The sequence below is a fragment of the Sitodiplosis mosellana genome, unplaced genomic scaffold, assembly GCF_009176505.1.
Source record: "Sitodiplosis mosellana isolate CC-2019 unplaced genomic scaffold, AAFC_SMos_1.0 Smas_scaffold_1, whole genome shotgun sequence".
NCBI lineage: Eukaryota > Metazoa > Arthropoda > Insecta > Diptera > Cecidomyiidae > Sitodiplosis > Sitodiplosis mosellana.
In genome coordinates this window covers 14,177,710-14,192,147 of record NW_022595244.1, presented here as the reverse complement: position 1 = coordinate 14,192,147, position 14,438 = coordinate 14,177,710, and the positions used below count along the sequence as shown (strand labels likewise).

General features: G+C 34.6%; 3 protein-coding genes across 6 annotated transcripts; 2 read left to right on the top strand and 1 right to left on the bottom strand.

Annotated features, from left to right (window-relative positions):
- Positions 1-3,990, top strand: LOC129580298 (sialin-like). The gene is made up of 9 exons (XM_055470598.1): positions 1-94; positions 1,380-1,416; positions 1,662-1,822; positions 1,950-2,139; positions 2,209-2,354; positions 2,492-2,602; positions 2,671-3,055; positions 3,301-3,539; positions 3,604-3,990. Exons 1-9 carry the CDS (start codon positions 47-49, stop codon positions 3,799-3,801), a joined length of 1,515 nt encoding a protein of 504 aa, XP_055326573.1. The 5' UTR covers positions 1-46; the 3' UTR covers positions 3,802-3,990.
- Positions 3,991-7,292: 3,302 nt separating this feature from the next.
- LOC129580294 (putative inorganic phosphate cotransporter) lies at positions 7,293-10,102 on the top strand. Its single transcript, XM_055470589.1, has 8 exons — positions 7,293-7,612; positions 7,838-7,989; positions 8,068-8,290; positions 8,413-8,525; positions 8,613-8,723; positions 8,787-8,954; positions 9,032-9,248; positions 9,452-10,102. Exons 1-8 carry the CDS (start codon positions 7,558-7,560, stop codon positions 9,988-9,990), a joined length of 1,578 nt encoding a protein of 525 aa, XP_055326564.1. The 5' UTR covers positions 7,293-7,557; the 3' UTR covers positions 9,991-10,102.
- Positions 10,087-13,150, bottom strand: LOC129580295 (ester hydrolase C11orf54 homolog). Of its 4 annotated transcripts, none has more exons than XM_055470591.1 (6): positions 12,864-13,150; positions 12,673-12,772; positions 12,096-12,376; positions 11,825-11,998; positions 11,670-11,769; positions 10,087-11,617 (listed from the first exon to the last, which is right to left on the bottom strand). In XM_055470591.1, the coding sequence occupies exons 1-6, from the start codon at positions 12,921-12,923 to the stop codon at positions 11,277-11,279; spliced, it is 1,056 nt and encodes a 351-aa protein (XP_055326566.1). In that variant the 5' UTR covers positions 12,924-13,150; the 3' UTR covers positions 10,087-11,276. The 4 variants fall into 4 exon arrangements, with proteins under 4 accessions (XP_055326566.1, XP_055326567.1, XP_055326568.1 ...); XM_055470592.1 differs by having other exon boundaries at positions 10,087-11,587; XM_055470593.1 differs by lacking the exon at positions 11,825-11,998.
- Between the last annotated feature and the right edge of the window lie 1,288 nt (positions 13,151-14,438).

Genomic DNA, 14,438 nt, shown 5'->3' with positions numbered 1-14,438 from the left:
ATCGAAATTGCCTGACAAGTGACAAGGCCAATACCAGCTAAAAAAAATGTTATTAAACCCCACAGATTGTACAGATAATTTGGATTCCTTCCAGGTAACATTCCAAGTATACGATATACCTGAATTTGTTTACTTATCACTGACTTCGAATCCATGTTAAAAGTTGTTAGTTGTATCGTTGATGGAAATACTGTGATTGTTGTGCCAAAAGAACATTTCGTTTATACTCGTTCCAATTAGAATGTTTCGTAATGGCAAAAATGTAATAGAAATGTTAATTGGCTAGAGTAGTGGGTACAAATTTATGGACATTCAAAAATGGCTCATTAGTCTAATTTAGATAGAAACAAATTGAGCGGATTTTATGAAATTGGTTTTCAGTTGCAGTTACATAGTGAATCCAATTAAGTAGCATTACGCGGTATTATTATTGGTATTCGTTTAATAAAAGTGAAACATTTGATTGCATTTTTCGTTGGAAATACAATTTTTCCTTCGCCAAAGACGCAAACTGCAAAGAGTTTCGAATACTTTTTTAAGGGTCAATTGGGACGAATAAAATACGAAACATTGAAGTAAAATGTCATCATTCCCAATCAGACTGCATCTATTAACAAAAAAAAGCGTTGAAGATAGACAAAACATTCGAGTTCATAATCAACAGAATATTGGTGATATTGTATGACGTACCTATTGATTATTTGATGAATTTAAAAGCGTCTATATGCTTTCGAAAAAAAATTTTCTTCGAAAGCAAATGAAAGAAAAAAAGAAATCGACCAGACAATGATCTCAATCTGTTTTCGGAATTGAACAATAATAAGGATTGTAGAAAGATGAGATCGGAAGTTATCACGAAAAATTCAAGTCAATTAATTTGTTGCTACAATTCAAAATACGTATACGTAAACGAGTAATACTCGAAAATTCATGTTCCGAAAAAGATTTCGAAGAAATTAAATTGTATGACAAAAAATATAAATACCAAATAACACGGAATGGAGTAAACAATTTTGCCTAGTGATAATTCAATTTCCCAAGAAAAATCTAATGAAACTCGACTCAAAATTGTGCCACAAAGCCATTCCGGGGTACACTAAAGAGAATTTTGTAGCTGATATTTTCATTGGCTTACATTACAAGTAGGAGAAAAAAAATCGATTGTAGTGTCAATGTTCATGTTCGTATAACGGCTCGAAACAATGCGGACAAAACGTGACCAATTAGCTAGCCCATTGAATTATCGAGTAATTTATTTATTTAGTATATTCCGTGAAGTAGCTCCAAAAATGATAACTTTTTTCTGATAAGATAATGAAAATAATTCATTTCGATGCCTCAAATATAAAATTAATAAATCACACCAATCCATTTTGTAGTCGCTAAAGAACATGAAGGAATCAAGGAGTTTACTATGTAAGTATTTTCATGTTAATTTTCTTTTTTTTCCTCCTGTTTCGAATTAGTAAATTTTATATTTCGACAAGTTGAATTGGTTTTTTGTGTTCAATTTTCAATTGATTTACAATTAACCGAAAGTGATGAAATTCTTTTAAAATTTTGTGTTCAATTAAGTACCTAAGCAACTTGTACGAAAAGTGATTGAACTTTAATTTTTTTTTCGTAACATTTTCTTATCTAAAATGGTTTTAAAATTAAAGGTTCGATATTGCCGCAGCGTGTTATACTATCTATAATGGGGACGCTTGCAATAGCAGCTGCCTATACTATTCGATCATGTATATCAATGGCAATCACTGAAATGGTTGTTTCTGTCGACGATGGAAATCACAAAGGCAAAGCTGAAGAATTTCTATCCAGAGTATGTTGCAATAAAATACTTTTGTTTCTACATTGTTGAAAATGTGGACATTTAGCTGATAAGTTATTTTTATTTAAAAAAAAAATTGATAAAACACACGTTATTATTGTCCGTTCGTCCAAATTAGGCTGGCACAAAATATAATTGGACTCAAACGCAGCAGCAAGCAATTTTGAGTAGTTTCTACGTCGGTTACGTGATTTCACATATTCCCGCAGGATTGATTGCCGAGAAATTTGGTGGCAAATGGACTTGCTCGTTAGGCGTTTTATTTATGGCAATTTGCAATGCTTTCACTCCCTTGACCATCGAATATGGTGAGTTGTTGTGGCAAAGATTTTTTTTCGGTGCTATCGTTTAAAAAATAATTCTACGCAATCACTCAGGTGGATGGATGGCATTAATTGCCATTCGCATTTTGGTCGGCCTCGGGGGAGGAACGACATATCCAGCTCTGGGTGTTCTGCTGGCCTCTTGGGTTCCACAGAAAGAAAGAGGAAAACTTGGATCGTTTGTGCTCGGCGGTGGTCTGGTTGGTATTAAATACTCTCATTTGCTTTTACAGAAGAATTTGATAAAAAAAACCACAACATTTTAACCAATTAATAAGTGAAAACCAAAAATGTTACTGATTAGTTTTCGATTTTTCTTAATTTTTCATTTTTATAGATTGGCAGTATGTTATCAAATTATTTTTCTGGTTTAATTTTGAAAACCTACACATGGGAAATGGTATACTATTTCTGGAGTATAGTTTGTGTCGCATGGTTCATCCTATTTGTAAGTTTCAAAATATATTTATTTTTACAAAACGGTTACGACAAAGCTAAAAAACATTTCTATTGCAGACTTTAACTTGTAGCAATGACCCTGGATCGCATCCGTTCATCACAGAAAAAGAGCTGGCTTATCTAAAAAAAGAAATGGGTCAGACCAAACGAGACGATGATACGCCGCCAACTCCATGGATATCAATTCTCACAAGTGTTCCAGTTTGGGCAATGGCCATCGGTTTGATTGGTCACGATTGGATTTTCTACATCATGTCAGCTGACATGCCAAAGTATTTCAAAGACGTGCTAAAACTTGACACTGCCGACAATGGTCTTTATAGCTCACTGCCCTTTTTGTGTACGTGGATTGTGTCGATCTTGAGCGGTTTCCTATCCGACCTTCTGATCACCCGTGATATTGTGTCAATTACGAATGCGCGCAAAATCTTCTCAACTTTGGGTAAGTGCTGTTACTATCTTCATTTTTTGTGCTGTGGAAAAGACTCTCGACTTTTATATACTTGATACCATAACGGCGCACGAGAGACTTGACAGCACGAATTATATGCGTATGACGCAAACACTTCAAATCAAATTACGATCGATTAAACAACATCTGCCCATTCGATCTGATATAGGAGCCGATTTTCCGGCCAAATTTGTTTCAATTCTTTAAAATTCGAACTTTTCATTCTACATTACTAGGAGCCATTTTCCCAGCAGTTTTTCTCGTCGCTGCATCATACGCTGGGTATGATAAAGAGAAGGTCATACTTATGTTTACATTGTGTATGGGTTTCTTGGGCAATTTTTTCACTGGACTGAAGGTCAATGCCTTGGATTTGAGTCCAAATTATTCGGGCAGTTTGATGGCTCTTACGAATGGTTTGGCTGGAATGGCGGGCGTTGTTGTTCTCCCAATCGTTGGTGTAATGACTCCTAATGTAAGTATAAACTCGAAAAAATGCGAACAACACGTTCTGATAAGATATATCAATCATATTTCAGTCATCACTCGAAGAATGGCGTTTCGTATTTTGGATTACACTCGGTTTCACTATTTTAAGAAGTGTGATCTATATCGTCTGGGGCTCAGCCGAAATACAGCCTTGGAACCACAGACCAGCAAGAAATGTGACACCAGAATGCGGTATCAAAGTTGATTTGATGAAAAAAGACAAAGAAAACCAAAACAACCAAAGCTGATACTTTTTTTTAACCTAAATTAAAAAGTAGAAGATAAATTACCTCTGTTTACTAGATATACCTATACCTAAGTTAAGATATTGTCAAGTCAGCTGTGTACTTACCTTTTTTTTTCTATGGAAAAATCCACGAAAAATAAATAATTCAATAAATTATGAATATAATTAATACTCAGAAGAGAAAACAGAACACAAAGCTTTATCTTTTTTGCCACCATAGGCTTACAATGATGTTCATTCATGGTGTTTTTGAAGTAGAAAAAACTGCCATGATTCAGGTGATGATCAAAACAAATGTTTATGCTGTCTAGCGGAGAGAAATTACAATGTTTGCTCAATTTGATTGACACGCCACAGGAAAATTTGGAACCAAAATGTACTGACTTCGTCGCACTGTAAACAAAATGTTTTTGACTACTTAAAATGTGTGTCGCACAAGTCGTTGAGGCAATAAAGCATGCCCCAAATGATCAAACATTGAGCATTAATCTAAACTAAACAGAGATTCCGGAAAATATTTTGAGAGGGGCCTCTTTACAAATTTTAACACAGAAATCGTCATTTTTATTTCTCAAAAGTGAATTACACTTCAGATTTTTTTTTTACTTAGCTTTAATCAATTGACAATAAAGACTACAAATATCTGAAATGACTTTTTAGTGGATTGAATCGCGTTGACAGCTTCAAGAAGTTGAACAATCAATCATCCTAACTTTTCTCAGGAACAGTTGTTCGAAGAAGAACGTTCATTCCATAATAAGATTTATTGTAAAATCTCTTACAACCAATTGTTCAAACTCGTAAATTATAGCAAAGTTTCTAAGTAAACTGTAGATAAATAAACCATTGATTCAATCGCATTTAGTAGCGAATAAATCAATACAAACACCATAAGAAATATTTATGAGTACAAAATCCAAAAGAAGAATGAGATCGAAATTGAGATTAAAAATTGAAAAATTGCCAAATCCAAAAATAAAAGGAAAAAATCGATAGATTGTGTGTGTTTGATTTCTGTTGCGCAGTCCATGTGGAGAATCGAATTGAACCAAAATTGTGAGGTATGTAGTAACGGTACTACTACTACTCATACTATATACTAAAGTCCAATCGAACACAAATAAACCGCAAGTGGCTGTTGGACGCCTCATTTGAATTTGTTGTGAAATTTGAGCGAGCTGTAAAAACACACAGAAAAAAAATCACAAGTAACTCACGTGTTGTACTCAAGCATACGTTTTCTTCGATTTTTTTTCTTTTCATTTGAAGATTAGATGATAGGATCTTACCGAAGCGCTTACATCTGCGTCATTGCAGCGATTAATATTGTGCACTAGCTCCGACGTTCTCTTACCCTATCACGATTAGAACAATGTATTTATATTGATTAATTCGTATCAATATAGATAGAGACAATACCTCGCGAGCGATAATTGCGCCAGCATAGATGACCATGTAAGTGTAGATAGCGTGAAATATTTGATAATCAAGGTGAATGCGCATCAATTGTTCGAAGAATTCGTTTTGTTGCAAAATATACCGATAGAGCGTGTAAAACGTCAATACGGAAAAGACAAAATCGTCCCAATCGTCAACATCACCTAATAGCAGCATGATTTGTTTTTCCGATTAGTTAATAAATCATTTTGGTGATAAGACATTTGAACGATCGTGCAAATAAAATGGGCACTAAATCAATGCTTTGTATATACACCTGTAATGAGTAACAATAATTAAGTTGCTCCATAATGCCCGTGAGCAAGTCATGTTGTTGTGCGACAAATTTAATGTAAGCAACTGACGCATCTCTAAAAATCAAAATATTTTGAATGTTTTAGGGTCTCTGAGAAAACAATTTGTTGTTCATATTTACTTTATCATAGAGTTGAGCACTTTGAACCGATGATGAATTTTGAATATAAGAACAAAGTAGGTTGTCAAAGTCATTGCGGTAATCAGACGATGGTAAACGAAGATGCAAAAGTGAATTATAATTCGTAATGTTGAGCATTTGATCAAATCGTCACTGTAAATCATAAATGTAGAAAAAGCTAATATAACGGATATTGACACTGTGCCCGTGTACCACAGCAGAATACGTCGACGACTGTTTTATAATTAACACGTACGCCAAACTTTGCAATCTATGATCAGAATGAAACCAAGTTTAATTGAACATTTTAAATTTATTCACTGAAAAAGCATCATATAAAACTGCACAGCAGTCAAATGGGAAATGCATTTATTCATTTATTCATTTATGTATTCAAAGCAAAAGTGTAGTACTCTCACCTCATCATCAAAAACAGTGAACTTTTTCAAAATATCGATCAATCGACCGCGATTGTACATGTCAAGTAGAATGAAAAAAACGCCAGAAAATAGGCCAAAGATCAAAAGTAAATTATCTCCGATGATCAAAATAACGGACTCATCATTTGGAACTTGGGGTATTTCCGTGGTTTGATAGCAAAATATTACCAGAAATAAATAGATCCCGATTGAAAGTACAAACCAAATGAAATCAAATGCACTAACTTTCGCTCTCTGGGCATTGCCTTTCGAGTCGCGTATCATTGAGAATGGCAATTGACCAATAGCACGCGAAAAAAAGTAAATTGGCATTACACTGTAGATTGGGTTGTCTTTTTTTTATGGAATATTTTTTCTCTGGATCAATGTAGGCAAGTCGATATTTGAAGGACGCCCTGCCAAGGTAAACACGACGGAAACATCCTTTTGATTCACTTGCATCTTGGCTTTTTAGTTAGTTATGACGATACGAGAGCAGTTTAATGCTTGACGTCACCAGTTGCAATGTGTAATAATTCAGAAATTGTTGCGTGTGGACAATGGACGTACTTATCAATGGCATTTAATCGTAATAAAAATAATATTCAACAATAATCTATTTATTCAATCCCTTCGTTGTGTATAATTCTTCTTTTATTTGAATTTGATACGCATATTGCGTTTTGAATTGTATTGAATTTTAATAATTTAAATTACCTAATATATTGGTTTAATGACTTCAATTAAAACAATTTTTTGCTTTCAAATCTTTACTAGTTCGACTCAAAAGATAATTTCAGTCAATGACAGATAGCTGAGGATGTATGCTGAGCATAGAAACTCAGTAAGCTGAGATTGGGACATTTTGACTTTATGACGTGTAGTCCATATAAATGCATGATGAAATGCACGAAATTGTATGCGTGCCATCATAAATTTGTATGGACTACACGTCATAAAATCAAAATGTCCCAATCTCAGCTTACTGAGTTTCTATGCTCAGCATATATCCTCAGCTATCTGTCATTGACTGGGTAATTTCAATGGAAGTCAATGGTACAAGTAGCCGTTACCTACCATAAAAAAGTAATAATCGTGCAGCATTTTATCGATAAGGAATATTGTAAATTCACGTTTGAGAACATCACATGTACGAAAGCGAAATCATCAAATTAAATGCTGATAAATCGAATAGGAAAGCACCCGAAACCAACGGATAGGCAATATAACCCGATAATGATCACGTTCGTTTGAAACAGCTCAACAAAGGATGAACGTGGTGAAACTATTATTTATTTAATACATATTGATGACGCGTATGGCACGTTTCAACTTATTTGCTTCTGATGCATGATTTATTCCATATGTCGCGGCTATCTAACAACGATAACAATGGATTAATTTTTTCCTTCGATAAGATAAAGTAGAATGTAGCTCATCCTTCGATCTGGCCAATATAAAATTAATGAATCCGATTCAGATCAGTTTAGCCGCTAACATGAAGAAGTCACACAATCTTTGTAAGTGATCGTCACGTAAATTAATTGTTTTCATTTTTTTCTACATTAGAATGGCTTTGGCTTTAAACAAATTACTTTTTCGAAGTTGGCTGGAAAATGGGGACAAATTCAAGAGCGTTTGATTGAAATTGGCGTGTTATGAATAAAATATGGCAAATGTCGTTGAACTAACATTGTTTTTTCTCTCGATCGAATAGTCATTGTTCTGTTATCTGAATGTTCTAGGTACATTCTTACCCCAACGAGTCATCGTCGGGATAATGGGTTTCTTCGCGATTGCCGCGCAATACACAATTCGACAATGTTTGTCCGTCGCTATCACTGCAATGACCGTAAAAATCGACGAACCGGGAGGAGGACACAAAATGGATGCAAAGGTAAATCCAACAACAAATCCATATTTAATAAGAACGAGAGACGCGGAATAACAGGCTTTCTCTATCGATTTGGAACAGCTTGGCGATAGATATGAATGGTCGCAAACCTTACAAGGTTGGATTTTGAGTAGTTTTTACATTGGCTATGTGATTACACACATACCGGGAGGTCTAATAGCAGAAAAATTCGGTGGCAAATGGACGATGGCTCTGGGAATTTTCGTAATGGCCATTTTGAATGCTTTGACACCATTGGCCATTGAATTTGGTGGCCATATCGCATTGATAACAATACGAATTGGTAGGTTTTGTATCTGACTTCTTGATTCACACATTGACTATTGAGAACATATATTGTATAAATGATTGGAAATATATATCTTTTTGCTTCTAGATACATATTTTCTTTTCTATTTTATTCAGCTCAGGGACTTGCTGGAGGCACAACATATCCAGCTCTAAGCGTTATGTTGGCTGCTTGGGTACCTGAAAAAGAGAGAGGCAAACTTGGATCGGTTGTATTCGGTGGCGGTCAAGTATGCATCAGTCGTTATTTTTTTCCTGAAATAATTTCAAGGATTTTATTTCTCAATGAAACAAAATTCATTGTTTGTCAATTTCAGATTGGATCGCTGGTGTCATTTGCCATATCTGGTGTGATTTCTGATCGTTTCCACTGGTCAATGGTGTTCTATTTCTGGAGTGTTATTGCAATCATTTGGTTCATTCTATTTGTAAGTAGAATAACGCAGAAAAAAATCCGAATTCGATTACATTTTTGCGGTTTCTCTTCAAAGGTTGCAATTTGTTACAATGATCCCGATTCGCATCCACACATCACACAAAAAGAGCTGGACTATCTCAAAAAGGAAATGGGTCAGACAAAACGGAATGACGATATGCCGCCAACACCGTGGATGTCGATTCTAACAAGTGTTCCAGTGTTTGCCTTAATCTGTGGTCAAGTAATGTCAAGCACTTGGTTGATTTCACTCCGGGAGAAAATGAAACACATAATCTCGTTTGTTTCTTCTATCATTAGATCGGACACGATTGGATATTCTATATTATGTCCGCCGATATGCCGAAGTACTTGACAGACGTTCTCAAATTTACAACCACTGATGCGGGCCTGTACTCTGCGTTACCTTACTTGGTTATGTGGGTCTTTTCGATTGTGTCTGGTTTTGTATCCGACTTCTTGATTGTTCGCAATATCACTACGATTACACAAGCGCGTAAAATATTTACGGCTTTAGGTGAGTGTTATCACGCAAGTGCTTGTTGACACTTTTGTAAATTCGATTTTATCGCCTCAGTCCTAATGAAATCGTATGTATCAAGTGCCCTAATGAACCGATTTCTTATACGCTTAACGTACGCACTCTAAATATCAAGTTCCAAGGAGAACAGTCCAAGTAATAGAAATAATACATAAATTTTTCTCTTGTTTGAATCACAGGTGGCGTGTTCCCTGCAATTTTCTTAGTCGGCGCATCCTATGCTGGGAATGACAAAGTACTTATCATACTACTATTCACATTAACCATGGGTTTCCTCGGCAATTTTTATCCAGGATTGAAAGTCAATGCATTAGACTTGAGCCCCAATTATGCTGGCAGTCTTATGGCACTCACAAATGGCATCGGTGGCATTACAGGCGTCTTGGCTCCACCATTTGTTGGACTCATGGCACCACAGTCGACACTTGAACAATGGCGTTTCGTTTTCTGGATTACATTTGGAGTTTCGATTGTGAGAATAATTATCTTTGTTATGTGGGGTTCTGCCGAAATTCAACCATGGAACAATCCGCAAAGTAAAACCTCACCGGAATCCGGTACTCAGAATAAAAAGGAAGAAAATGGCAATACTTCAGAAGATCGAAAAGGAGAAAACTGTAATACTTCAAGGAAACGATATGATTCAGAGCATCTACACGATGAAATACGGCAAAATAATGCACAAGTTTTCACTACAGAAAAATCAACGAGATATTGAAAAGAAATGGTACAAAACAATGGATTTATTATTATTTTTAATACTTTTATTAAAATTGAAAATTAATCTAAGCCAAAAATAAAAAAGATGGTTTTGATTTAAATTTATGAATCGTGTGTATTACAGTGAGCATTCGGAAATCTTAAGTAGTTTGTTTTCGGAAAATGGCTCAAGTTTTCTGCACGATTAAGATTTGACTTAAGATTTCCGAATGTTTATTGTAGTTGAACTGGTGCGATCACGGCCGTAGCCAGCACAAATTTCTTGGATGAGCGGAGAGAATTTTTGGGTGAGCGCAGCAAAATTTGATGATTATGAAAATGTCATTAATTTTGAAAATCGATTCTGTCTAGAGTAAAAGCCACAAATAATCAAATAATGTATAAAATGTGATTTTATAGAGATCCCAACCCTTTGGAATTTTATTCCTTTTATTCCAAAAACGCTTCATTCACAGATTCACACTATATCACGGTGAAACACGTGATTTGTAATTTCTAGCGAATCGTCAGGATTCTTAATCCCATCAGATTCAATTTAGTGTCTGTAATAATTTGAAATTGTTATTGGTATTGTATTGCTTGAACTTTATAATATGCCACGTCAGAACTAACATATCAATTTAAGACAACGGTTTACACTGTGTTGATGTTGTCAATTTGATGCAGAAATTTCTTGAAAAACCAATACACACCACAGCCATTGTAAATTAGTTATTATCAATAGGAAAATAACTCAAACGATTCGCTAGAAATTACGTATCTACAGAAATATAGATTTTCAGTATTCAGTTAGAAAATCGTACTATAATTAGAGAAATTAGGACATTTTTCAATATAGTTGACCAATTACTTTTGCATTGATGTGGTCAAAATGTTTTTACTTTAATCATCATTCTCTGTTGTCATTTGTATCGCCGTACTCGTAACTCATGTTGTTGGTTTTGTATTGCCTTAACCCGTACGTAACTTGCCTTAACCTGTACTGATTTTCATTTTACGTACGGGTTAAGGCAATACAAAACCAACAACACTTTAATCATCATATTTGGCTTCAGTTATGTTGGTTAAGTGTAATAAAAATATAATTTGTGTAATGTTCAAATGAAAAAAAATTAGTTGCGAGCGGAGCGAGCAAAATTGTTCAGAGGATTCTTAATTACAGCGAAAACTATAGCTAAAATAATTTTGGGAGTCGAGCATTTTTAGGTGAGCTCAAATAATTTTTGGGTGAGCTGAGCTCACCCAAGCGTATGGCTGAATACGGCCGTGGGTGCGATAGCTATGTTAATTAACAGGACGATCAACGCGAATAACGCGATGACCAACATTGAAGTATGCCTCGTACTCGATTGTGTCTGGTGTTGTGTCGTTATAATAGTGACCACCCCATTTGCTTTGTGAGAAACTGTGGAAATGCTGCAAATTCAAATCAACATCCATTGCATCGGTTACGAAGGTTCCGACGGCTATCAATGGGCTGGACATATTATAAAATTTCAACCATTTGTATGCATCTTCAATCGGTTCTTTGGAAAAATCGGGCTGAACATGATGGAATGCACTGCCGTTTTTGATAACAAACACACCACCAATACCTAGTGGTCGAAGATGAAATTGAAAATAGTCTATTATTATTTGATGTTATTTTTGAAAATGTTTCTGATTTATTTCACTCACCCACGGTCTTATCACGGAACTGCGCACGAACGGCATTCTTACAGATGCCAACAAAGCTCCCTTGTTTTCCAATTCGCTTTTTCGCTTTCACATGTACTACCTGCAACGATTGAAAAACGGTTGAATGTGAACTGAGTCTTCTGTTGTTAGTCAACCTGTCCTTTTTGACCCTCTGACAAAAACAAGCTAGCCATAAATGGAAACCGAGTTTCGTTTGATGGAATTTCCACGAGATCAGACGATCCATCATCGAGAACACGTGCAATACGTGATTTACCATTAATCGTTACATTTCCATTATCCTTGCCAATTTGCAAATTATAAATTCCCTAAAACTCCATTTCATTCTCGATGATTATTCGTTCAGTAATGTGAAATAAATTAAAATGAGAAATTAATAATTTCACGTATAATTTCAAATTATACCTCACAATTATGATTAATCACCATAAAAGGGCCGGCTCCGGCGCCAGCGATCGAAACCGTTCTTGTATTTGGCAACGCTTTTTGTGCAATGTCAACGAAATCATAGACTTTTATGAAATTTGGGACTGGCAGAAGATGCGAAGCGCCGCCAACATCAACGATTGTTTGCGATCCAGTCAATCCTTCAGTGGCCAAATAAAATGGTGCTTTTGTCAGATCTGGACAATCCTGAATTTCGACTGTCACATCTGCATAGTTTTTACTTAGACCGGCTCTGAGTGCTGTCGAAATGTCAAGTGTTTATTGAAATTTTCACTGTGTACTCTGTGCCTTTTCACAGCAATTGATGGATTACAATGTATTATATATAGAAATGAGCGAAAAGTAACATGGAAAATCAATTCGTCCAAAGCAAAATATCATTAATACATTGAATGTACAACATTATCTACTTTTATTTTCAATGTCAAATCAGACAATGTCTGACCACTTTAGATTAAACCATTTTCAACGCATGTTTCACTTTGAAAAATTTATTTTTCTAGTGTGCTCTATATTTTGAAACTTATTCACTTACCACTTGCTAGAATACGCAAACTTGGAACATGCAGTTCTCTTTCTTCCCATGGTACTTCAGTTAAATTGATCGGTTTGACATCGTTACAGTTCACATATAACTAGAGAGTTTTAAAGTCATTGCTAACATTCATTTGATGATTCAATAAATATCTCATTACTTTCAAATACAATATCCAAATAAATCATTACCACAGGTGTTGTAACTAGAATGAAAACCATCACAAAATTCGTTGAATGTAATACAGCCATTTTTTAACTTGGAAAATTAAATGAAATAATCACTATTATGAATCAATTTTTTAGTTTTTCTTCAAGGTTTTTTGTTGTTATTTTTGGTGGAAAAAATCCAAGTCTAGTGTATACTTTTCATCGGTATTATTTCTTTTACAATTAATTCAACAGATCTCGACACACTCGACCCAAATGATTGAACTTTGATTGGTTTCAGTTCCGATTCCTCAACACATTTATTTACATTTTCATGCTTATGATAACGAAATAAAAATGACAGTTGAAAAAAGTGTAGCAAAATTTTGCGCTTAAGTATTTACTACACTGTTTTTGAATCTTCTTTGGTAAAGTAATACATTGTCAAACGTCAAATTATCGCTATGAAAATTCGAATTCAGAAAAATTATTTGTACGTATTTCGTCTATCGCTGAATTGATTTTGTTATCGCTACTTTTAGAAATCATCGTGATAACACAGTTCGACACAGGTTTTTTTTTCTTGCCCCTTGGGAGATTTTTTCAGGTGTTGTAGAGGACCCCGAATCATGAACTTCTGCATTTTTACTTTTTGTAAGTTGGATCGATTCAAGAGATTTTTGATATTTAGCGTTTTTGGTTTGGAGGAAGCCCAAAAAATGCAATTTTTTGCCATTTACTCACACTTTTGCTGGTTTTACGTATATAGTTGCTGCTTGAAAATTGTTTAGCGGATCATTTCACATGGAAATTGATTTATCAGAATCGGAAAATTAGTTCTACAGAGCGAAATATGGCCAAAAAATGGCAAAAAATGGCAAAAATCGCCTATTTTCAATCAATTATTGAATTTTTTGCACATTTTTGTTGGTTTTATGCATATGGTTGCTCGTTAAAATTGTTCAGCATGAAATTTTACACAGAATTACATTCACAACAATCATATGTTTTGCTACAAAATGAAAAAAAACATGCCGAATTATAAAATTTTCATTCTAAATAGCGATTCGTTCTTATTTAGAATACTTCACTCGGTCAAATACAATGTATATGACATTTATTGCTTGCTCTTTTAATATACAAACCTTTTCCAAGCATCAACAGAATCGTTTACTTACCACTATAAACCATAAGGCGACAATGCGGCGCGGATCTCGGACTGTGCCAAATAAACACACATTTTATTTTGTGAACAATTGCTATTCTCAATTCGATTTCGTTCTGAAGACGCTGCGAATTTCAAGACTAAAATGTTTGTGTATTTCAAATCATTTTATGTTTGGTTTTTATTTATTAACCCTCAACTGCATGAATTTGAATGTAATTTCAATTTTCTGCATGAAATGTAATGAAGAAGAAAATGTACACAAATTTATTGTTATCAATTTTCATCAAAATTCAAGATTATTCTGAAAAAAGAAATTATAATTTATAAATCTTGTTAATTGTATTTGTTGATCCATCATAAGTATTCTGTTGAACTTGAATATCCATGGGTAATATTCAAATCTAATTCATGCTATTGAGTACGGCAAGAAGAGAGTATGTCACTTTTAG